General features: G+C 37.4%; 1 protein-coding gene across 1 annotated transcript in view; it reads right to left on the bottom strand.

The window, feature by feature from the left end:
• atm (ATM serine/threonine kinase) overlaps positions 1-25,734 on the bottom strand; it is a 196,984-nt gene that overhangs the window by 138,135 nt on the left and 33,115 nt on the right. Inside the window, exons 16-30 of the mRNA XM_067450073.1 lie at positions 22,729-22,921; positions 22,427-22,620; positions 21,662-21,744; positions 17,870-18,037; positions 13,786-13,861; positions 13,448-13,578; positions 13,234-13,348; positions 11,254-11,424; positions 10,994-11,169; positions 8,839-9,082; positions 8,565-8,683; positions 7,034-7,160; positions 6,731-6,930; positions 6,079-6,256; positions 4,251-4,415 (exon numbers count right to left, since the gene is read on the bottom strand). Coding sequence (XP_067306174.1) covers positions 4,251-4,415; positions 6,079-6,256; positions 6,731-6,930; positions 7,034-7,160; positions 8,565-8,683; positions 8,839-9,082; positions 10,994-11,169; positions 11,254-11,424; positions 13,234-13,348; positions 13,448-13,578; positions 13,786-13,861; positions 17,870-18,037; positions 21,662-21,744; positions 22,427-22,620; positions 22,729-22,921 — 2,340 coding nt within the window. The remainder of the gene's footprint in view (positions 1-4,250; positions 4,416-6,078; positions 6,257-6,730; positions 6,931-7,033; positions 7,161-8,564; positions 8,684-8,838; positions 9,083-10,993; positions 11,170-11,253; positions 11,425-13,233; positions 13,349-13,447; positions 13,579-13,785; positions 13,862-17,869; positions 18,038-21,661; positions 21,745-22,426; positions 22,621-22,728; positions 22,922-25,734) is intronic.

Here is a 25,734-nt window from a genome sequence, read left to right as displayed (position 1 = left end):
AGGACAGTCCAGAGAATCATACTGCTGTGGTTTGGTTCCGATCAGCCAAGAAAAACCAAGGACTAGTTTGCAAAACGAGGTTTTTAACATAATTGTGAATATTTAAATAAAGATTTGATTGACAGTATTGGTTATAGAGGCAAAGTTGTTCAGTATGAGAAGATCTATCATAATATATGCATATTATGTGGCTGTTTTAACCCCACCTGATTAACGAGATGGAAAATACCATTTACAGCCAATACAGGCAATTCACCATAGGGAATACATGGTTTTCAAAGCTTTTTAACACTTATAGCACCCCCTATACTCCGATCTCCATAAAACTTTGCATGTGTCTTCAACATGTTATGCCACATATACCCAATAATTTCCGTGAAGTTTTGAGTTTTTCCTTAGGATTTATAGGCTTTTGAGTGTATTTTGCCACGCCTCTTTTCTAAATGGCCCTTTTATAGCCATTCAAATGCAAAAGTTCAACTTTTTTTCAATAATTATTGACGTGGAGTGTCAATAGAATTGTCCTAGACTGGTTTGGTTCCAATTGGGTAAAAAACCAGGGACTAGTTCGCAAAAGTAGGTTTTTAACATAATTACGAAAATTTAATTAATGATTTTATTGACAGCAATGGTTCTAGAGGCAAAGTTGTTCATCATGAGGAGATCTATCATATGATATGCATATTTCATGGATATGTGCAACACCACGTGATTTAAGAGCCATAAAACTCATTAGCGCCAACTAGTGGCCGATTTCTTTCAAATTTCTTACAAACCTCTAGGACCATGAGTCAAACATGCCAACTGAGTTTTGTTCTGATCAACCTCCATTAACCTTGTCTAATAGGTGCTCAAAATTCATTGGTCTATGACGGCCATGTTTTTTGAGATACACCAATGTCCTCATACACATACATGGTAGCTGGGGCCAAGAGATGGCATACCAATTTTCAGGTCAATCGGACTAGCGGTCGCGTGGTTATAGCTATTATCAGGTTTTTTCCACATTATAGCGCCACCAAGTGGTCAATCTTCACGTTTTTTTTATCGTGACCTCAGAATGAGTCCATACACATGTGTACCAAGTTTGGTGAAGATATCTCATTTCCTTCTTGAGTTATAGCCTCTTTAGTAAAATAGGCTCCGCCTTAAATGTACATTTCCACGCCCCTTTTCGTTCATGAGTCAAAATTTCAACATATTTTTGATAATTATTGATATGCAGACCAGACAGAACATTTTGGCACTGGTTTGGTTCTGATATGTCAAAAAACCAGGGACTAGTTCGCAAAAGTAGGTTTTTGACAAAATTCAAAATGGCGGAAAAATTTGCATACCGGAAATAAAATACCTCCTATGTTTTTTGTTCGGCTTGAGCCAAGGATTCCAATGATGTAAGACACTTGATTGTGCGACAATGGGTTTTTGAGATATAAGCAAAATAGTGACTTTTTTTTGTTTTTTGCGCTATAGCGCCACCTATTGGCCAATCGGGCTCATAATTTGAGAACCTCTCCTCGATTTTTGGACTACCTATTGACAAAGTTTCAAGTCTCTAGGCCTTACGGTTTGGTCTGCACGATGAGTTTTACGGCAGAATAATAATAATAATAATAAAAATCGGTACAATTACAATAGGGTTTCAGCATTTCATGCTTGAACCCCTAAAAATCAGCACAAATACAATAGGTGTTCAGCACTTCGTGCTTGAACCCCTAATAATAAAAATCAGCACAAATACAATAGGTGTTCAGCACTTCGTGCTTGAACCCCTAATAATAAAAATCAGTACAATTACAATAGGGTTTCAGCACTTCGTGCTTGAACCCCTAATAATATGTTAAACTATAAACCATATCAACTGTGACACTTGGATAAGAAAATTATTTCAAATTCATTCTTCAACTTCTCCAATTTATATTAAGTTCATTATAATTCCACAACATAACCTTTAGAGGTGCAGTAAAAGGAGTTAAAGGTGCTGTAAGCGATTTCTGAGAAACACTGTTGATGTTTTAAAATCAACCCAAACAAACACAGCCTTCCCTTCATTGCTCCCAAAAAGCACAAACGTGCAACGTAAGTATATGTCTCTTCATCATAGCTGAACTCAAATTAAATAATGCTTCGGGGTGGGGGGAGACACACACAGCTAAGATAACAAATGTATGAAAAGGAAGAACAAAAAATACAGTACACAAGTGTTACAGCGTTATTCCAAAATTGATTAAATTTATTATTTGTTTAACCCCATAATGACAACATGAAAGAAGTTTGTTTGAAATCTTTGAAAAATTATTTAAAAAAATAATAAAATAAAAAATAAAAATCACAAGTATTCACAGCCTTTGTCATGATAAGGTCCATAAGGTCCCACAGTTAACAGTGCATGTCAGGCCACAAACCAAGCCATCGACTCCAAGGAATTGTCTGTAGACCTCAGAGACAGGACTCTATCAAGGCACAGAGACAGGACTCTATCAAGGCACAGATCTGGGGAAGGGTGCAGAAAAATATCTGCAGCATTGAAGGTCCCAATGAGTGCAGTAGCCTCCATCATCCGTAAATGGAAGACGTTTGGCACCACCAGGACTCTTCCTAGAGCTGGCCACCCGAAACTGAACGATTGAGGGAGAAGGGTCTTAGTCAGGGAGAGGACCAAAAACCTGATGGTCGCTTTGACAGAGCTCCTGTGTTTCTCTGGGGAGAGAGAGGGGAGAACCGTCCAGAAGAACAACCATCTCTGCAGCACTCCACCAATCAGGCCTGTATGGTAGATTGGCCAGACGGAAGCCACTCCATAGTAAAAAGCCCGCCTGGAGTTTAGGACTTTCAGACTACAAGAAACAAAATTCTCTGGTCTGATAAAATAAAGATTGAACTCTTTGGTGTGAATGGCAAGCATCATGTCTGGAGGAAACCAGGCACCGCTCATCACCTGGCCAATAACATCCCTACAGTGAAGCATGGTGGTGGCAACATCATGCAGTGGGGATGTTTTCAGCAGCAGGAACTGGGAGACTAGTCAGGATCGAGGGAAAGATGAATGTAGCAATGTACAGAGACATCCTTGATAAACCCCAGACTGGGGCGAAGGTTCATCTTCCAACAGGACAACGATCCTAAGCACACAGCCAAGAAAACAAAGGAGAGAAACGGACTTGAACCCGATTGAACATCTCTGGAGAGATCTAAAAAGTGACTGTGCACCGACACTCCCCATCCAACCTGACGCACCTTCAGAGGTCCTGCAAAGAAGAATGGGAGAAACTGCCCAAAAATAGGTGTGCCAAGCTTGTAACATCATTACTCAAAAAGACATGAGGCTGTAATTGGTGCCAAAGGTGCTTCAACAAAGAATCGAGCAAAGGCTGTGAATACTTATGTACATGTAATTTTTTTGAGTGTTTTATTTGAAATAAATTTACAAAGATTTAAAAAAAACGTTCACGTCATTATCGGGTATTGTTGGTAGAACTGATGAAAAAAATATGGATTTTAATCCATTTTGGAATAAGGCTGTAACATAACAAAATGTGGAAAAAGAGAAACTCTGTGAATACTTTCCGGATGCACTGTATATACAAGCAAGAGTTGGTAAGTCACCAGAAGCCACAGCTCCAGACATACAATGACACTCAAAACTGTCCTGTTTCTTGAGCTAACATTGCCATATTTTGGTTCTGTGAAACAAGTTCACCAGCATGGTCTTGCAGGGTATGAGTATGCCAGCTCTTTTGCTTGCATATTTCAATAGTCAACACATTAATGTTGTTTAATGTTTGAACAATGTCCAAAACAATATTAGCAATAATAACAATTAGGTTATTAAACCAATATTAAACCATCAAAACCAATATTACTCATGTATGGAACAGAAACGACACAACCTCAGCGTCTGTTTTCAGACCTTCCTGCTTGGGTCTCTCCAGCGTTTCTAATATTAATTTGGGTCTTAAAGCACTTGCCTGATCATACTCTGTTTTCCCAGTAATACTCCTCTGAACTTTTCTTCTTTGTAATGCCTCTCAGCCATCTCTCTTTCTACAGTCTCTCTTCAAATCTCCCTCTCCTATATTATCATCATGAGTGGGCACGGCCCCGACTGCTGAGAGTTGTGCTGCTACAAGTATGTTGTGCTGTTGTGTAGTTCAATCCACTTTCAACAGCTTATTCAGAAAAAGCTCACGCCACCTTTAATGTGAAATATGGGTCTACGCAGCATTTCTGAAAAAGGACAAGATGTTGACCTGTCTGAGAGTGAAGGCTCCAGAGCTGTATTTGAGCATATGTTGGGCGGCTCTGAGCTCTCTGAAGTTTGGTCGGTCAGGGAAAGGCTCCAACAGAGGAATGGACTGTCTCAACATTCGGTTCTCCGGGTTTTCTATTACCAGGAACCTTAGCAGGCTGAGGACCTAAAAGTACAACATCTTATATAATGAATAATCAGTCAAGTCATGCATTACACTTGTAAACAAGGATGGGTGATATTGTAAAATAAATTTACAATGTATTGAATATTATTTTGTTACTGAACACTGTTAATATCGTAATTGACGTTAATGTGCTTTAAATCAGTACTGTAATCCAGATGTGCATCCACTTCTTGTGTCAGAACAGAAACTTAAACAGAAACTTAAAACCCAAAAAAGCATTTCAATTTTGAAGTCCATTTCAAAAAATCTGTTATTTTAGTCATTTAAATGATTTCTAAATTTCTAAAAAACATTTTGTACAGATTATGGCCGATTAAATATTTTAGATTTATAATTTGAACATTTTCAGTTACCTATTTCCATGACATGTCAAAATTGTATTCATTTCTATTACATTTCCATTTCAAAAATCCTAGATATATAAAAATTGTTGTGTGCTATCTCTCTTAACAATTCACACTGAAAAATGTTGAGGCCAAAAAAATAACAATTTGTGCCTTTAATGTATTGAAAACTGCGGTCCATAAAATTGTGCTTCTTTATCGCCATCTCTGTTTGAAACCTGCAATTACAGTTATTTGTGGAATCATCATCTTTACGTGGGTTATGAATCAGCGTGGATGAATCTGATGTTTTGAGGAGTTTGTGTGGCTGTCATTCATTCACCGCACCTCTTTAAATATGACCAAAGCAAGATTTTTGACCAGAAAATGTCATCTGAACAAGTAACATGTCTGCCACTTTTGTTTTGATCAACTGAGAAAAAAGCATTACATTAAATTGCGCTCCCAACAGTGAATAAATCTTACGATTGCTTGGCTCATATCACTTCAAACCGTGCAAATCAATATTATTGTTATACTTTGTTTTCAAAGCATTGTTCTATTAGCATTACCTGCAGATTTCAATTTCTGTAGTCTAATCTCTAATTGTCATATCATTAGAATTTAATGTAAAGAAATTGTTCTTTTAACTCAAAAACTTTTACATACTTTTAAAAAAAAGTATGTGCCTTAAAACTGGTTCTTGTTGAAATACAAATGTTTTTTTCAGTAGCCGCTCCACAATCTGAAGTCTTTTGCTTTTGACTACGGGTGAATCTCCAGTTGTCGCTGATGATTGTGGTCTTTCTGGATTACAATCCGCCATCAAAATGATAAATTGATTATTCCAGCTGCTGTGAGAAAAGGCTATAAATGATCCGCCACCTGCAGCACCTCAAATGTGATAGCCTACTAGCTAGACTCCTTTATGCACACAGACGTGACGTAATGACGCAGAATGTCGGCAAGTTCGTATTTCTTGCGGAAACCTACCAGTACCACTCAAATTATACCACATTATTACAAGTTTACATTTTTTTTACTAGAATGTAGGGTAATAGGTTTGTTGTACTGACATTTTTTCTGTACAAATATATATATATATATATATATATTTTTTTTTTTTTTTTTTTAAGATACTAGGAGTGTCCACAGATTAAGGATTTTAAGGATTAAGGATTAATTTTATTTTATTTTATTTGAAAACTTGTTTGTCTTCAAGGCCCCTTGAAAGTTTGCAGAGGCCCCCTTGTTGAGAACCTCTGCATTTGATTGTGACCGTAGAAGTAACAGTTCATGCACTCTGCTGTCTGTCTCACCTGCTGAGATATGGCTGACTGTTCGGTGACCTGTGCTGTGAGAGTACCCACAATGACCTGCAGGTGGCTCTCTAGAGCATCATCACAGTACTCCACAGCCGTATGGCAGACCAGCGACAGCAGATCACAGCACAGGGACAGACTGCGAGTGGACACCTCATCCTGCTGTTGACATGATCTGCAGCAGAAAACAAGTGCTCAGTAATCTGCTGAAAAAATCAACCTTACCTCAACCTGTCTCCCACTCACAGAGGTGGGTAGTAACGAATTACATTTACTTGAGTAATTTTTTTGGGTAACTTGTACTACAAAGTATGTTTGTAAAAAGAGCTCTGGTTAGCCCAGCACACCATTAATTTACACTGTGTAACCATTAAAAACACATATATATAATTGGAGGTGTGTGAAAGCTCTCCAAGTAGTCTGAAATTCAGGGTTTTCGCTTTTTATCAATCAGATCGAAAGTAACTAGTAACTAAGTACTTGAGTAGTTTTTACATTGAATATTTTTTCATTGAGTACATATTTCTGTAAGTACTAGTATTTTTACTTGAGTACAAATTTTGGCTACTCTACCCACCTCTGCCCACTCATGATCATTCATCTGGCTGATATATTTTAAAACAGCCCTAATGTGTGTGTGTGAGCAGACCTGCTGTTGATGTAGTGAATAAGTGTATAGATGATGTCACGCAGCACAAATGCCCAAGCTCCGCCCAGCCCGTCCTTCACCTCCCTGAGCAGCAGGCTGACAAATAGGTGGTACATCATCAGTATGCGGTGCCTCTCGTAGGCGTTGGTGGTCTCAGCAGCCTTCTGACAGATCGCTATGAGAATCCTCTGAATGGACATCTGAACAAACACAGACAGGCAGCCATGCACTTGTTGACTTCCTGCTCATTTTTACAGTATCTCAAAGGAAATATAAATATGCCAGTTTGAGTGGGAGGCTCACGGGAGTCTTAGACAGGATGGCGACTAGAGACTTGTGGTTGGCACTGTGGCATTTGCTCAGGTAATCCAGCGTGGCTTTGATCACATATGAGCTGAAGAATGGCGGGTTCGGCGCAGGATCCAACTCTCTACAAAAATACAACATATGTTTATGAACTTTCGGTAACACTTTATTTTAAGGTTCAGTTATTAACTATTAACTAGTTGCTTAATTAGCATGCATATAACTAGGATATTGGCTGTTTATTAGTACTTATTTATTACACGGCTCTGTGAAATACTTGATTCTGATTGGTCAATCGCGCATTCCAGCGGTATGTTATTTCCAGATAACACACCGCTCATCCGGGTACTACAAGTTATCTTGACCGGTACTACTTCTATGCTTAACGCTGGCGCCATCTTGTGGCTTAAACAGCCGTGGGTTACAATGGAAGACTTCAAGGCAGGTTTCCTTTATAACGTTTTTAATATAGATATTTTTCTTACACAACGCATCGATTCGAATCAGAAGGCTCTATTAACCCATCGGAGTCGTGTGGAGCACGTTATTTGACTGACAGCTGCATTTTTATGGACTTCAAACACAACTACAACAACTGCTGGGATTAACGTTAGCCTGGACTTTTTAAATATAACTCTGATTGTATTTGTCTGAAAGAAGAATCTCATATACACCTATAATGACTTGAGGGTGAGTAAATCAATGGCTTGGTTTCATTTTTGGGTGAACTAACCCTTTCAGCATTCATTTTCAGCATTTAGCAGCAATAGATAAAGGCTTAAAGCAGGTTGGAACTGTTTTTCTTCGCGGACGTTTTGCGTAAGAGCTAATAAAATATTTAATCTCAAGACAATATTTTGTGTCTAATAATTATTTATTTGAGACTAGTGGCCGTGTAATAAGCGGGATAATGTACACCCAGCCGGTTGTTAACGCAGAATAAACCCCTTCAGAGTGATGCAAGACGTGATCACTCTGTCGGGGTTTATTCTGCGAAAAAAACCGGCTGGGTGTACATTATCCCTTATAAAGCACATATTAATGCCTTATTCTGCATGACCTTATTCTACATCTCTTAATCCTACCCAATACCTAAACTTAAATGCTACAAAAACTACCTAACTAACTATTAATAAGCAGTAAATTAGGAGTTTATTAAGGCAAAAGTCGTAGTTAATAGTGAATATGTGTTCCCCATATTAAAGTATTACCGAAATTTCTTATGATTCATAAAGGCTAGCAATACATTCCACAGTGAATTTCTCAATGCCGTATTTGAGAGCATACGTTTTTTTATGTGCATTTTTATTTTTGTATTATGCCTTTCCATTCAGCTTTTTTCTTTTTTTTTTTTGCATGAAACTAGGTGGATGGAAACATGGCTCTTTTCAATAAGAGAAAAGGTTTTTAAAATGTCATATTGTTTCACTCTATTGTATCTCTTATCTCAAATAAACACTGAATAGTGATTCCTAATGTTATTATTTTTTAATGATCTGTAAGGTGTCATGATAAGAAATAAACATACCCAGTAAATTTCTGCAGGTCTCCACAATCCCCTGCCGCTCCTCCTGCGATCTCATGCAGTGTCATTAACAGCTCCACCACAATGTCAGCCAGGTTGTTGCAAATCAAACTGTCAATTTGCTGAAGGAAACAAAAAACTGAATATAAATAATTCTTGAGCAGTGACTTAATTTTACCAATTGTGTACCAACTGCATCTACAGAAGCTGTTCTAAGTGTAGATCAGCAATAGACTAAAGATCAGCTGAAATAATGGGAACACATCTGTATCCACACCTGTTTTCCCAGGAAGTTGCTGTTCTTCAGTATGTCATACACCTTGTGAGCCTTCTCTCTCTGCTGGGCCACATGGGTGTCCTGCCCGGCGAGGGCGAAGTGAGGCAGGATGTTCACCATGATCTTTGGGAAGCAGTTAGCCAGCAGCTGCTTCCAGTCCTGAGCCAAGTGATCCCCAATGGATTTCACCTCCTCAAAGTCATTCAGGAAGACCAGGTGCGGGATCAGAACATGGTAGGATGACCTAAAATTTATAATACATAGTTTATTATAATTTAATATCAGAGTACAATACAGTATAATTACAGAACAACTCGGATGTAAAACTTCTACAGATAATGTTCTACTATTATATGTCCTTTTTTTGCAATACATTTTTTTTAAATAATAATGAATTGATTAATTGATCATATGCAGAGGTTACTTCCTGGTTTTCGATAAGCCATCGTGGCCATTTCCAGTGAACTGTTAGCTGTCATTCTATAATCTTTGTACATGGACACAAAACCAATATTGTATTTATATTTTAATGCAGTTATCACACTTACTGTAACTCATTTTCCAATTAACCCTTTATATCAACTGCAATAAAGACTTGAAGCTAATTGATGATTGGAAAAAGAAACACAGAGTCTGTTATAGGACACATGCAACATTTTTCCAGCACGTCAAATGTTATTTTTAAGGTGATGACCAAACACATTATTTCTTCATCCTTCTGAGGTTATCCCCATTTGTAAAACACAATGTTTTAAGATGTAGGAACCCCAACATTTGATAGAACACACTTTTATTTAAAAATAAATAAATCACCACAATAAGCAGTAAATGGCAGCAGAGGTAGAATTTATTGGCTCATATTAGCCATTTCCTGTCATAATATTTCACTTTTTGCTTTCGAATAACTATCAAACATTATAAAAATCACTGTTTCACTGTTTAAAAATACATTTTGTTAAGGTTTAGCACCTTTTAGTAGTAAAGTATTAAGTAGGAAAAGTCCCAAAGTCCCATTTCGCCATACGTGTGAATTTTTTTTTAATGAATCTAACTAAAGTCCACAATAAATCTTTAATTTCCAGTGTTAACGCTTACCTCACTAAGTTTGAGTGCCAAAATTTGCATGGGGACAGCGTGAACTTCACATTATTTGTAGCGCAGCCATCCATAATCGCAGTAAGATTTTATTGTCACTTTTAATGTGTTAATTTTTAAGTAAACAATGAACAAACTTTCAGCTTTCAAATTTTGTTGATTTAATCATGAAATGCAAGCAATAAATGTTGTTTTGGCGCACTTTAATGTGGCCTGATAGATTGCTCAATCAGCATTTTGACCTTGGAAAGAGCTTGTATAAAACAACTTAAGAACATTCATGTCACATAACGTCAGATTTACCTCAGAAAAGTAATTTAATTCTCATAAACTCGTCAGTCAGCTAAAAAAAAAAAACTATAGAAAGAGGCAATTTGTTATTTATATGCACCATATCACATAATCCATGATAAAGAATGGAAGGAGCTAAAAAATTTACTCAACACTGTCCATAAAACTGCATATGAAGAGCTGCCTTTCACCAAATGGACTCTCAGACAGGACGTGTAAATATCTCTCAGACACTACTAATGAATAAAAATAGATTGGGTGTGCAAGACATACGACAATGTTTATAGGACGCATTCATTGGCCAAGTGATGCTGACATCACTTCAAATTCTGTGTAAAATACAATTCTTTGTGACTTTGGAGTCAAAAGCAATTAATTTCACTTTAAGTGAAACGTAGTTCCCCCTTCCCAGGACATCCATAAGATGGGTGAAAATGCAATGAAAATGAGGGTTCTCACAATTCCCAAAATCTTAGTTCCCACAATTAAATAAAAAATAAATGTTTATTCTTTTGTGGCACTTAACAGCTTTTTCGACATGCCTGATATATCGCAGAAAAACAAAATATCGCAATGTTATATATTTTTTTTACAATATCGTGCAGCCTTATATTATTGTGGAAGTTCTTAAGAATGCTCCATGCATATGGTTAGTTGTCTTAAAATAGCTTCTTTAGCCATATATGCAAAATATGAATTATTTTGATTTGGGTTGAAATATAACCAGCATGTTCAGCCTAGTAAACAAGAAGATGACAGGAGCACATACCTGTAAAACTCTTCCAGACTGCAGTAGCCCAGCAGTGTGTAGGGGAAGGACTGCAGCGTGTACCTCGTGTCAGACTGTTTTTGGTTCAGCCACTCAGCCACTAGGTAATATAGGTGTGAATTAATTAAACTCTTAGAGTCCCTATACCCAAGCGACCGGGACACACCTCTGAGCACCTGCAGAGTCACCACAGAAAAACATTTGAATGGAGGATACAAATAAACATTTGGAAAGTGTTGATTATCTTTACATTTCTTTACCTTTTTGATGAGCTGTTCATCAATGCTGTTCTCCTTATAGGACTGAAAGAGTGCAAACAGGGCTTGCTTCTCACACACAGGGCTGCAGGACATCACCATTGAGACACTTTTCAGCAAGGTCGCCCGTCGATTAAAGGTCTCGTCGGGTAAGTCTTCTGAAGGACAGGTCTTCTGTAGAACAACAGCGTTAAGTCAATACCAAATCTAAACTAAAACACTAGTTTAAAAATGAATTAGTTGTTTTGTTTTTTTAATTAAATCTTTTGTATCTCCATTGTATTGTTGTTGTTGTTTTTGTTCTACTGTTTTTAATTTGTGCTATTTATTTGATAAAATATTCACTTGAATAATTACTTGTAAAAACTTGTTAATAATTGATTGCTACATGATATTGTTTTAATTTTATATTTATAAATCTACATTATTATTATTACTTTTGTTTATTTATTGTTCATTTTAATATAAAGGAATGTGTTCAATATGAATCACTGGTATTAATATCAGCTACTGAAATTTTAGTGTTGTAACAACTTAAGTGTTTTCCATAATTGTTTGAATGGTTGTCATAAATGACCTATAATCAGGTAAAGATCACACACAGTATAGCATGAGTCTTGCCCTTAGTTCACAGAATGTATTTTAATATCTTAAGTTTAAGGAGTCATGAATTGAGAAATTAACTTTCCCTTGAGCTTTTGATATATAAAAGGTCATGGTAATATAAGAATATCCTGTTTCAGATTCATGATTCGGATCGCCAATGTCTCGTGATTTCAGCAGTTTAGCAGTTTGACACGTGATCCGAATCATGTATCAATCCGGAGTCATAACCGTCTGAATCTTTATTTGAGGATTGAAAACAAATGTGGAAGAGAAGACAATGCTGAATAAATTCATAGTTTTTGTTATTTTTGGACCAACATGTATTTTTGATGCTTCAAGAGATTTGAATTAACCCACTAATGTCCCATATGGACTACTTTGATGACGTTTTTATTCCCTTTCTGGACGTGGACAGTATAGTGTGCCTATGCTCTCGGACTAAATATAAAATATCTTAAACTGTGTTCTGAAAATGAACGCAGTTAAATAATAAAATCCGGGTCTTGTGTTTTTATGAGTAAAACACATTTTGTTTGATCATCCACTTTTGCCTGTCACTCAGACCTCAGCTCTTCTCCTCAGTGGGTGAATGAAGGCAACAGCGCAGCATTGAAAGATCATTTCCGATGACTGACATCACATGATTTACTGGTATTTTGCTGCGGATGTGTGAATGGTCTCTAAAAAGACAAAACGCCATTGCTTAAGTGAACAGCATATTTTTGAATTTCCCAGTAAAGTCATTCTGGTCATTTTACAGTAATTTACAAGGATTGCTGTTTGAAAGGGGCTAGCATTAGCCTGACAAGCCACACAAGAAACTCACCATAGACAGGGCTCAATCCGAGGGGCGGGATAAACGGTTGTCTTTTAAACTCCCTCTGCACGCGATAGGATAGCGCTACACCAACCGGAGCAACGAAGGTGAAGCAGAGCTAGCTGACAGATTAAACTTGCGCCGTATCCGGTCGGCTTAACTCTGAACACATCTTCCCCTTTTAAGAATGACTTCAGTGCCGTTCTTTTCTTTTCTCAGAGAAAAGCTTAACTCCAAGTCTTCCAGAGTCCAATCAAAGCTGATTCGAAAGACCGCCGTTCGCCAGCTTCTGTGTTTACTAGAAGCACGCAAACGCAACTCGGCCGTCGTCATTATGGCCCCGCCCACTGACTCTATACACGATGTGATTGGCCCGCCCAGAGTTTGGCGTTTTCAGCTCAGAAGGGTATTGAGAGTTGCTAGACGACACTCGCGGGCAGATTAGATTTGCAGCCGCTAGGGATCGTCTAGACTTCTTGGCTAGGCTAGGCTAGTGTAAGACTGCATATAATAAATACATTATTTGCTTAGAAATTCAAATGAAGGTAAAAGACTTATACCTGCCCCCTCATTCCTTCCTGAGCTTTGAGGTAAATGTTCTCAAAGGCCGTCTGCTGATTCTTCAGAGGAAGCATCATCTTCCCACCGCCATCCAGTCCATTTTTAAGAAACAAGCTAGAATTTAAAAGTTCATGTGTATAATGGAAGATCAGTTTCAGTTGAACAGGTTATATTAGCGTTTACTTCAGTGGAAAGCAGGAGTGTTTAGACCACCTCTCCACAGACAGTGCCGCCAACATGCACACATAGTGATGGGGGTCTGCTAAATGAGCCGAGAGAACCACAAACACTGGCAGCTCCTCCTCCCTCAGCGTCAGCACCGCCCACTTACAGCAGGGGTCCACCTTGGGAAAAAGTGTAGATAAAACAGGTAAAGCAGCAAGTACACATATTAGAAAACCTCTCTTGGAAACAGCTGTTTTGACTAGAAAACCGAAAGATAATGTAACTGACTGGTATTATAAAAATTTTACTATTTAAAATAGTACATTTACCATTTGCTATTTATTTTTTTACTATCATACTGGAATACAAAATGAGACTTTACTCACCTCCAGCAAAGCCAGTAAACACTGCCTTAGTGCCACTCTCACACCTGAAGTACATTTGCCAGATTTCCCTAAGATGCTGAACAAAGAGAGTTAATTTAACCATGAGAAGTTCTTGAAGAATCTCTTTTAAATTGTATCTATCCCTTTTCTTTTAAACAAAACAAAAGTATTTTGTATAGTCAAGTCATTACCATTATATAGTGAAGTAAATGTATTCAAGTTAAACAATCTCTAAAACATTTTAAATATTACCATGATATTTCTGAATTTCAAAATGTTTTAGAGATTGTTTTACTTCAATATATACCATGGTAGTAATTTGCCATCTACACAACACCGTTTTCAACTAAAATGCTAAAATTCAACGGCGTATTTGCCATTAATTTATACAACAACAGCATTTGGGGGCCTAAAAATGCAAACTTTTAAAAACGGGTTTCAAATAAAGTGCATGTTTTTAAAAACTATACAGTTATCGTCTCTGTGTAAATTACAAATACACAAATTTAGGAAAAACTGCGCATGACGTCACAATTTTTCCTAAATTCGAGCATTTGTAAATACCATACAGTCAATTGGCGTGTAATAATTCTTTACACAGTCACATCACCTAGCCTGGCAGCATAATACAGCGTTTTTAGTCATTTTCGTAAATCCACGTGAACAAGGATTGTTTTGACAACATTGTCGTCAGCACATGAAAAACACATGGGTAAAATTTTCCCTTTTTAGTACACTGAAAACATGCCATAAGGCCATGTGTCCTCTAATTTTTTTTTTTACTAAGGCCAGCCTATTTTTTCAACATTTTTGACTATCTGTGAAATCAGATATTAGTAACACTTCCTCATAAGCGTTCAAGTGTCCACAGCAAGGTGTTTTTCAGCTGGCTAAAAACTACTTTGGTGGACATACAGCCTAAATGATTACCATATTCAAGCATCATGATATTAGAATCTTGCTCAAAGGAACTAAAATACCATATACCATAGTACCAGAGTACATATAGTACACAGTACATTTTTGTGTATATTATTGTTGATTTAACTGCACTGATACTATTGGATGAGAACAAAAGTTGAACAGAATTGAGCTGCATAACAACTAGGGCTGAACGATATTGTGTTTTAACATCGACATCGCGATGTGCGCGTGAGCGATAGGCACATGCGATGTGAAGGGTCGTAGCCCATGGTGTATTAAAGGTCCCATTCTTTGCGTGTTTTCGAAGCTTTGATTATGTTTACAGTGTGCAATATAACATGAGTTCATGTTTCGCGTGTAAAAAAACCCAGTATTTTTCACACAATTTACTTATCTGTACAGCGCTGTTTCCTCTGTCCTAAAAACGGCCTGATGATTTCCTTGTTCTATGAAGTCCCTCCTTCAGAAATACGTAACGAGTTCTGATTAGGCCAGCGCTTCCCGCGCTGTGATTGGACAGCAGTTTAGCACGTTGCCCGGAAAGGTCCCGCCTCTTATCATAACGGGTAGATACGCGCGGTCAATGTTATTGCAAAAATGTCTATATTGCCTTATCAATTTGAGTCGGAATCAGACCCGGAGAATATTGAAGAGGATTGATTACAACCTGCTCAGGAAAGACATTAGCTGGATGTTTCAGAATGGTAAGCTGTCTATTCAGTAGTTTAAACTGATCATTACAAACACCAACATCGATGGTGTCTGAATGAATTACTACACTTTTATATGCTAAGTTTTTCGGATTAGTTTCAATTACCATCTAACGTCAGTTAACAAGGCTAAACAGCGTCGCACTTTGTGTAATGAGTTACATAAACTGTTAAACGGACCGACTTAAATAATAAAATACACTATTGTGGTCCATAAACAACGCCTTCTCCAGACAAAGAGGGAACTGCGTCATCTTTTAAGAATAATCTTTCTGCGAATCCGGCATTAAACTGATTGAGATTGAGGAAGCAGTCCTCAACAAAATGTGCTGCACAGTTTTAAATTGTGATTATAATTTTCCGGAACTGAGTTAACCATAAACTGTAGCCATTGATCTCATACAGCGTCCGTGAGAAGGCCAAACAAATGTGATTTGACTCCGGGATGAAAATAACAGCGTTTCAATGGCATGGACAAACACACTCTACAAAAACAACGCTTCCTATTCTCGACCTGCGAGAGCAAAGGGACCACGCCCCCGAATTTGCGTGTTCTTGTGGGCGGAGGGTTCGTCAACAAACGGTTTTAGTTGCGTCATTACAGCAGGAAGTGCAGGGGTGTAGTCCAAACCGGCCGTTCGCTGTAAGCTTTGAAAGGGAACTTCTGTTAAATAACATATCTCGCTTGGCATTGAACTTTGAGCTTTATAATTTTACAGGTATTATTTATGCTCTAACAGCAACATTACACACTAACTAAAGTTTGAAAGATGGAATCGCAAAGAATGGGACCTTTAATAGAACGGTAGCACACATGCACGTTCCTCATGCCTGCACAGTGATTGGTTCGCTGTGCCGCTGCTCGCCGCTCACGGCCAAACATTCACTGCTAAAATGCGCGACGAAGAGGATCCAAAGACGGAAAAAATTCAAATTCAAAGGTTTGAACCAGAAATTATCATTTTGGGACTATTCTGGATACACAAAGGAGGATGTTGAACAAAAAGAGCTACTTTGCATGGAGTGTCTTGTGGCCACAAAACAACAAAACACCACCAATTTGTCTGATCACTTAAAAGGGCACCACAAAGATCTTAACGACGAATACAAAGCAGGGCTCGACATTAACGCTTGTCCGGGACATGTGGGGGTTTTGAAGGGACAAGTGAAAGAGAATTTTACTTGACTGACGGACAAGAGCCTAGCTGATTAAAACAAAAAATAACTAGCGAATCACCAAAATGCAAGAATGATTGTGCATTAATTTATTGTACGTGGCGATCGATTGTGGATAATAATATATAATGAACTGATGATAATAAGGTCGCGCTGTTGACGCTCGTGCAGCCTCTCGAGGAGAAATCACAACACTAGAGCTTTTTCCTGAATACCATCATGACTGAAAATGACACTGATTTCATATGACAGTTCCATAAACAACTAATTAACATTCACTTAGTCACTTACATTTTAGATGCAATATTTAGTGTTTTTGTTCTATTTCAGCAGTGAAAATCGTTCACAGCAGAACCGTAACACGTCTCACTCATTACAACAAGTGTGAACGATTCAACGTTTGAATGAATCGTTTGAATGAACGACTCAGTGACTCACTCATTAAGACGGTCCCCTGCTGCCACCTACTGGAGGTTTAGTTTCATGTTTGCACATACTTTCCAACATTTCTTTTTGTCACGTGTAATGAAGCTTAACTTTAGCCTGGATTGATGGCTCTCAGTATCGCAATATATATCGTTGGGGAAAAAAATATTGCAATGTAATTTTTTTCCAATATCGTGCAGCCCTAATAACAACACTATTTTCTTCAGTAGAGCTGCTTATAGCTGAATTGAAATTGTTTCATAACGAATTAACTTTACACAGTTACTGAACTGAACTGAGCTGAATAATGACACTATTATCTTGCTACAACTGCTTTACAGCAGAATTTGAACTTCCCTCATATTTTTTGAAATTTATATCACTAGCTGTTTCTATCCACCTATTTTATGCACATTTTTGGGATAATGCATAAAAAATTTGCATACAAAACTTGTGCACTCAACTTATATGTTCTGAAATGCCTGAAGCAAAGTCTGTCATCAAAATGATTTGGTTTAATTCCCTCCCAGAAGCGACTCACACGACCCAAACAACATCCCAACACAAGTTTATACACATCCCCTCACATTCACCCATTCATACACTCATTCATACGCCGTCGGTGTATGAATGGGTGTATGAATGTGTGAATGTAAGGCAATATGTAAAGTGCTTTGGATGGCCATTGGATCTGTTGAAAGCGTTTTATAAATGCAGTCCATTTATCATTTACAAGAGAACATGAGAGCGTTTATTGCGCTTCGTCGGTGACTTGACAAGTGTTTCGAAGGGAATAATTTGGTTCAATTGAGGTCTTGTTTGCCTCTCACACACAGTTTTCTGCTCACCAGAATCCTGACATGACTTTAAGCAGGGCTCCTTTGATATGTGCCATCTCATCTTCTTGCTCACTCACAGATGGAGTGCGGCGGCCCAGGCAGCGGATGGATGGCAGAAGAGAGCACAGGACGGCAGCACACACCTCCTGGTCTTGCCGATATAGAGAACAAACATCTCTGTATGAAAAAAACACAAAATGAATTAGAAAAAAAATATATTATTGGAATACCCTACTGGCTAAAGTCTGGAAAGTTTTTTTAAGTCTCTTCTGCTCACCTGGATTTAAATGATCTAAATCAAAATAGTAGGGACAATAATATTGTGAAACATTACAATTTAAAAAGAACTTCAATCAATCAATCAATCAACTTTATGTATATAGCGCTTTTACAATCACGATTGTGTCAAAGCAGCTTCACAGTGTCAAACAGGATAATATTGCGACAAAATTAGATTTGGCTGTACAGTCGTACTGGAGAAAACAGTGATGTTATCAGCTTATTTTCATTTATCATATAGCGACAATGTTGGCAGATCAGTATTATAGTTTATAGAATTAAATAAGACCTAATTCATACATTTTATTTGTATAATAAGTTGAATAACTTTAATCATATTTTTAGTGTCCCCAACTGAGCAAGCCAAGCCAAAGGCGACAGTGGCAAGGAACCAAAACTCCATCAGGGCATGATGGAGAACTTCAATGTCACATGATCTTAATTCAGAAATCATTCTAATATGATGATTTGGTTCTCAAAAAATATCTTAATATTGTCAATGTTAAAAACTATTTTGCTGCTTAATATTTTTATATATATATATATATACCACCTAGGGCTGTCAATCGATTAAAATATTTAATCGCGATTAATCGCATTATTGCCATGAGTTAACTTGCGATTAATCGCAATTTAATCGCACATTTTTAGCAATTGTAAATGTATCTTAAATTAAGTTTAAATCACATTTTTTAAACTCTAATCAACATGGGTATGGACAAAGATGCATGCTTTATGCAAATGTACATTTATTATTAGTGAAACCATACTTATTCAATAATAATCAATACAGCATGAAGACTAGACGTATCAAAGGTCATAGATGTTTATCTAAGAAATTGTTCATGTCTCTTAAACCTAAAATTAAAAATTAAAAGTAGTTATTTCTCTCATTTTAAGAATATAAAGGGAGTTTTTACACTGGCAGTTTAATTCAGAACAGGGCACAGTTCGTATGAAAAATTGGTAATGTGTACCAGTGAGCGCACCAGAACCGGACCAGAGCGCACCAGAACATACCTGGTCCATATTCCAGGAGTAGGAATATAGTGTGGCCCCTTTAAGAGATCCGCGTTCCCTGTTGAACTGCCGGTATTTTGTGTGTGCACGCCGAACTGGGCCGCGATTCACGCTGTGAAGAACACGGACTCGGGAGAATGATTTACCTCAGACATGAGCGAGAGTGAGCTACAGGGCATCACGCTCGGACTGCTGAGAATGTGCTCAGTGAAAAATCACTTTTCTTTCTGGAGTCTAATAAAAGTTAAAGGGGGGGTGAAACACTCAGTTTCAGTCAATCTCATGTCAATCTTGAGTACCTATAGAGTAGTATTGCATCCTTCATATCTCCGAAAAGTCTTTAGTTTTATCATATTTATAAAAGAAATATGGGCTGTACCGAGTCTTTCCGGAAAAAACCGAGCGCCTGGAGGCGTATCGTGTGGGCGGAGCTAAAGAATCACAAGCGCGCAAAGCGGTGACGTCCCTAATACAGATAATGATCCACAATCAAATCTGGGGCAGAAATAAATTGAACAGGAGAAACGGCAACATCAGGACGTCCGTCTCTGTGGTATGTAAGTTACTGTATTTAATGGCCTCTCCACATTTCTGTGTCTTTACTCGCAGTGTATGAGGACATGATTAGGTTTATGGACTATTGTATGCGACTAACTTAGACCTTAGAAGTAGCAAGCAGAACGGTTTTGCACGTCAGACTAGTGTAACGTTATACAGAACAACAATGGAGTAACCGTTAGCGCATTTGAATGACGAAGCACGCGATCGTATCGTTTACTGATGTTTACTCATGCGGCGGTAGCCAACAGCACAGACATTTGAAGTTGATTCACTCACCGGCATCTTCCAAAGCAGGACCGCTCTGTCAAAAACACACTTCTTTGGTATGATTTGGTGAAGTCCTGTGACAGCAGTGACCGTGGAAATCCACTTTGCGACGCGACTGAAGCGATGTTTTGAAGCTTCCCGTCATTTCTGCGTTCAAATCGGTTCAAATGCAGCGCTGCCTTCCCGGGGCGCGACATAAGTGTTCACGGAGGACTGGATCTGCACCTGAGAGACTGTTTACAGCGTGCATTTCCTCTCTCTCCCTCTAGTTACGCGCGCGCGCACCCTTCCGGGAGAAGAGCCCGTACAGCCCATACAAGGACCTTCCGCTCTATTTAACGTCAATTAGACCCATACTCGAAAAAAACTCGCCGAAACTTGTGAGAAACCGGAAGGAGTATTTTTAACACAGAAATACTCCATCAAACGTCCAACATTAGTTTTTGAAACTTTGTCTATGTTTAGGATGGGAATCCAAGTCTTTAAAGGTGTAAAAAGCTCAGTATGCATGAAACAGCATTTCACCCCCCCTTTAAACAGAAAATATGGCAGCTTATGTAGCCAATAACTGCACTTTCGGTTTAGAATATTAATGTTAATGTCAACCCCTGTCTTTCCCTATTAATGTTTGCTGCTGCATCCTTTGCGTCTGACTGCTCTCACTTTTTCCAACTACGGGCTTATGCCACGGATCAAACAGAAAATGCGCGCTGCGTTAACGCGCGTTAATAAATTTAGTGCTGTTAAAATGAATTTGCGTCAACGTGTTATTAACGCATTAACTTTGACAGCCCTACTACCACCACAACAAAATTTGTGGAAAAAAAAGAGATACATATTTTATCCAACAATGCCGCACTAAATTGATCAAAAGTTACAGTAAAGACATATACGTTACAAAAGATTTTGGTAAAACTTTTACAATAAGGTCTAATTTGTTAACATAGGTTAATGTATTAACTAACATGAACTAACAATGAGCAATACAATTGTTACTGAATTTATTATTTAATAAATGTATTATCATGTTAATGTTAGTTTAAAATACAGCCGTTCAGTGTTAGTTTATGTTAGTTCACAGTCACAGTTAGTCACATTAACTAATGCTAACGAATACAACTTTTGATGTTAATAATATATTAGTAAATGTTGAAAATAACATTGAAATAACGGTAAAACTTTAGAATAATGGTCATTAGTTAACATTAGTTAATGTATTAACTAACATAAACTAACCATGAGCAGTCCATTTGTTACTGTATTTGTTCATCTTTGTTAACATTAGTTAATAAAAATACAGCTGTTCATGGTTTGTTCATGTTAGTTCACAGTGCATTAACTAATAAATATAAATATTAATAAAAATATTAGAATTATTAAAATAAAAAAAACATTATTTTCTAAATAAATAATTGTAATATTTCGCAATATTTTTATTTTTATTTTGATCAAAGTGAGCATAAAAAACTTCTTACAGAAACATTAAAAATTCTTAATTATTCTAAAGGTTATTCCAGATCGTATCGTTAGTTTCAATCTTACAGTTTCAAATACCCTTGAGAAGAACTGAGATTAGTTTAGATTAGATTAGTTATTTGATCATTTATCAAAATGAACTTCAACCGAATTTAAGATATTAGGATATGAAGATAAGGGAAATAGAGGCATCCTTACGCCAGAGGCCTGAGAAGAGTATCAAATTCTTCAGGATCCAGAGATGTGACTTCAGCAGGGAGTTTCTTCAGCAGGGAAAGATACTACACAGGTAATGGATGATAAAAACTTGCGTTAGATGCAAGATGTGCTAGTATAAGATGTGGACCATATTTCATGACAATAGTCAAGAATCTGTCTACATGTAGTCTCAGCCTCAGACGCCACACCTACTGGCTGAACGTCTGATGCTTAAGGCACACAACATAGGAAACACTTTACAAGTTTCGTCATCTGATTGATTGAATTCTACAGGATACGTGTGTGTTGCGTTCTTTAACTGTCCGTCTGGAAACAAAGATGCTGATGCCAAACTCCCTCATGGAAGAAAAACGCTGTCATGTTAACAACTGTGAAAATGAGTGCTTAGCAGGAACAACTAAATGCTGGATTTTCAAAAGTATGTGAAGCTCACAGCAGCACGTTGCAGTAAACTTGGAAAATAAACTAACAAAAAGTCTATTAGGTGCACGCCAGTCTGTTATCTGAGGGACATCGACTTTACATTTCCAGGCCCCTCAACATGATACGGTACAAATGTGATTGATTGCTTTACATGTCAGTCTCTGGGCGGTCTTTGGCCAATGAACCAATGGATGAGCTAGTATAAGATGCGCTTCAGTCTGAAGGTCTGGCTACATGAGGCTACTTTCCCATTGAACAATCTTTAACATAATTCAGTGTTTCAAGTATACATGTATCAGTACATTAGAAAAACATAATCACCATGTGGAGGTGTAGCATCTGAGAGAAGTCTGTGAGGTCCAGTAGTTTGAGTAATTTGCGTTGTGTGTCCAGAGGTTTGAAGGAGAATCCACCGTTGAGCTCTGAGGATGCACAGAGCGACAGGAATCCAAGCACAGACAGGAAGGCCAAGTCTTGGCTAGATAAATGCTCCTCAGATAAGGCACTCTTGGTCCCTACGATCGAAAATCAAGGGGGAAAAAATCAATTGTCATCTTAACAGCTGTGAAATATTAAATCCCATCCCTGATTATATATTCGAGTCCTGCAGTCTCTCAGAGCACCTGTGCTGAATTTTGAATCGCCAGCTTCGTCATTGGACTGGTGAGGTCTGGAAGCGCTTTGTTGTGTCCCATCTTCATCTTCAAACAGATCAATCTCCTCTTGATTGTCCGTTTGGTTTTTGCTCATATCCGTATCTTCATCCATAGGGTCGTTCTCAATGACTGTGTGGTCTTTTTTACTCGAGTTGCTCAACTGCAAATGTAAAAGGTGGACTTTAGAGTGTCATTCTGGAACAGATAAATAACAGAAGGCTGTACGGGTGTAAAATATCACGATTGTAGATTATGAAACGATAAAATGTCTCCTTTTAAATGCCTCTGCAATTGAAGAAAGATTATAGTATCGTGCTTAGGGTTGTATATTGAGTTTCTACATTATATCAATATATTTTTAGTAATGCTGTCAAGCGATTATTTGCATCTATCAAAAGTGTGTGCTCATATAATATCTGTGTGTACTGTGTATAATTATTATGTATATAAATACACAAAAACTTATATTTATATAAAATTATATAAATATATATACAGTATATACATGCAAATATTTATAAAATATAGAAATGTATATGTGTGCATTTACATATCTGTGAGTAACAATGTATAATAACTTTCAATTGTAAGTCACTTATAAGTTATTAGTTAATGATTTAGATAGATAGATAGATAGATAGATAGATAGATAGATAGATAGATAGATAGATAGATAGATAGATAGATAGATAGATAGATAGATAGATAGATAGATAGATAGATAGATAGATAGATAGATAGATAGATAGATAGATAGATAGATAGATAGATAGATGTAAATGAATAAGTAGATAAATAGATAAATGTGATAAAAGGAAAATAAATCAAATAAACAACTTGATTAAACAAATGATTAATTTTTAATCAAATTAAATTTAGTCTTATCTTTCCCTTAATTTATTATTTTCTGCTTTTATAGATTTTTGTATTTGTTAATTAATTTTAATATTTATTTTAATATATATATATACAGTCTTGTTCAAAATAATAGCAGTACAATGTGACTAACCAGAATAATCAAGGTTTTTAGTATATTTTTTATTGCTACGTGGCAAACAAGTTACCAGTAGGTTCAGTAGATTCTCAGAAAACAAACAAGACCCAGCATTCATGATATGCACGCTCTTAAGGCTGTGCAATTGGGCAATTAGTTGAAAGGGGTGTGTTCAAAAAAATAGCAGTGTCTACCTTTGACTGTACAAACTCAAAACTATTTTGTACAAACATTTTTTTTTCTGGGATTTAGCAATCCTGTGAATCACTAAACTAATATGTAGTTGTATGACCACAGTTTTTTAAAACTGCTTGACATCTGTGTGGCATGGAGTCAACCAACTTGTGGCACCTCTCAGCTGTTATTCCACTCCATGATTCTTTAACAACATTCCACAATTCATTCACATTTCTTGGTTTTGCTTCAGAAACAGCATTTTTGATATCACCCCACAAGTTCTCAATTGGATTAAGGTCTGGAGATTGGGCTGGCCACTCCATAACATTAATTTTGTTGGTTTGGAACCAAGACTTTGCCCGTTTACTAGTGTGTTTTGGGTCATTGTCTTGTTGAAACAACCGTTTCAAGGGCATGTCCTCTTCAGCATAGGGCAACATGACCTCTTCAAGTATTTTAACATATGCAAACTGATCCATGATCCCTGGTATGCGATAAATAGGCCCAACACCGTAGTAGGAGAAACATGCCCATATCATGATGCTTGCACCTCCATGCTTCACTGTCTTCACTGTGTACTGTGGCTTGAATTCAGAGTTTGGGGGTCGTCTCACAAACTGCCCTTGGACCCAAAAAGAACAATTTTACTCTCATCAGTCCACAAAATGTTCCTCCATTTCTCTTTAGGCCAGTTGATGTGTTCTTTGGCAAATTGTAACCTCTTCTGCACATGCCTTTTTTTTAACAGAGGGACTTTGCGGGGGATTCTTGAAAATAGATTAGCTTCGCACAGACGTCTTCTAACTGTCACAGTACTTACAGGTAACTCCAGACTGTCTTTGATCATCCTGGAGGTGATCATTGACTGAGCCTTTGCCATTCTGGTTATTCTTCTATCCATTTTGATGGTTGTCTTCCGTTTTCTTCCACGTCTCTCTGGTTTTGCTCTCCATTTTAAGGCATTGGAGATCATTTTAGCTGAACAGCCTATCATTTTTTGCACCTCTTTATAGGTTTTCCCCTCTCTAATCAACTTTTTAATCAAAGTACGCTGTTCTTCTGAACAATGTCTTGAACGACCCATTTTCCTCAGCTTTCAAATGCTTGTTCAACAAGTGTTGGCTTCATCCTTAAATAGGGGCCACCTGATTCACACCTGTTTCTTCACAAAATTGATGACCTCAGTGATTGAATGCCACACTGCTATTTTTTTGAACACACCCCTTTCAACTAATTCAACTAATTGCCCAATTGCACAGCCTTAAGAGCGTGCATATCATGAATGCTGGGTCTTGTTTGTTTTCTGAGAATCTACTGAACCTACTGGTAACTTGTTTGCCACGTAGCAATAAAAAATATACGAAAAACCTTGATTATTCTGGTTAGTCACATTGTACTGCTATTATTTTGAACAAGACTGTATATATATATATATATATATATATATATATATATATTTTTTTTTTTTTTTTTTTTTTTTTTATTAATTTGTTTATGCATTCATTTATTTTTACATTTATTTATTTATTGATTCTTTCATTTGTACTTTTCCGTGTGCAACATGGAAATGAGGAGGGCGGTCCTTGTGTAGCTTCAGCGTATCATTGGTTGAGAGCTCAAGCACAGAATCGTCAGACCAGCTGAGGAGAGTTAATGAAAGTTAATGGCGGCCGGATAGTCTTAAGCTTGAAACATACTCTGCAAGAACAAAGAAATTTGTTCATTTTCTCGAGGTGGCAAGAACAAGAACAAAGTTCGTTCAGGCAGTACATTCCATACTTCACGAGAAAAGCAGGTGCTGA

Source organism: Pseudorasbora parva, chromosome 8 (genome assembly GCF_024679245.1).
Source record: "Pseudorasbora parva isolate DD20220531a chromosome 8, ASM2467924v1, whole genome shotgun sequence".
Classification (NCBI taxonomy): domain Eukaryota; kingdom Metazoa; phylum Chordata; class Actinopteri; order Cypriniformes; family Gobionidae; genus Pseudorasbora; species Pseudorasbora parva.
Note: the sequence above shows the minus strand (reverse complement) of the source record. Positions and strands in the feature narration are given on the sequence as shown.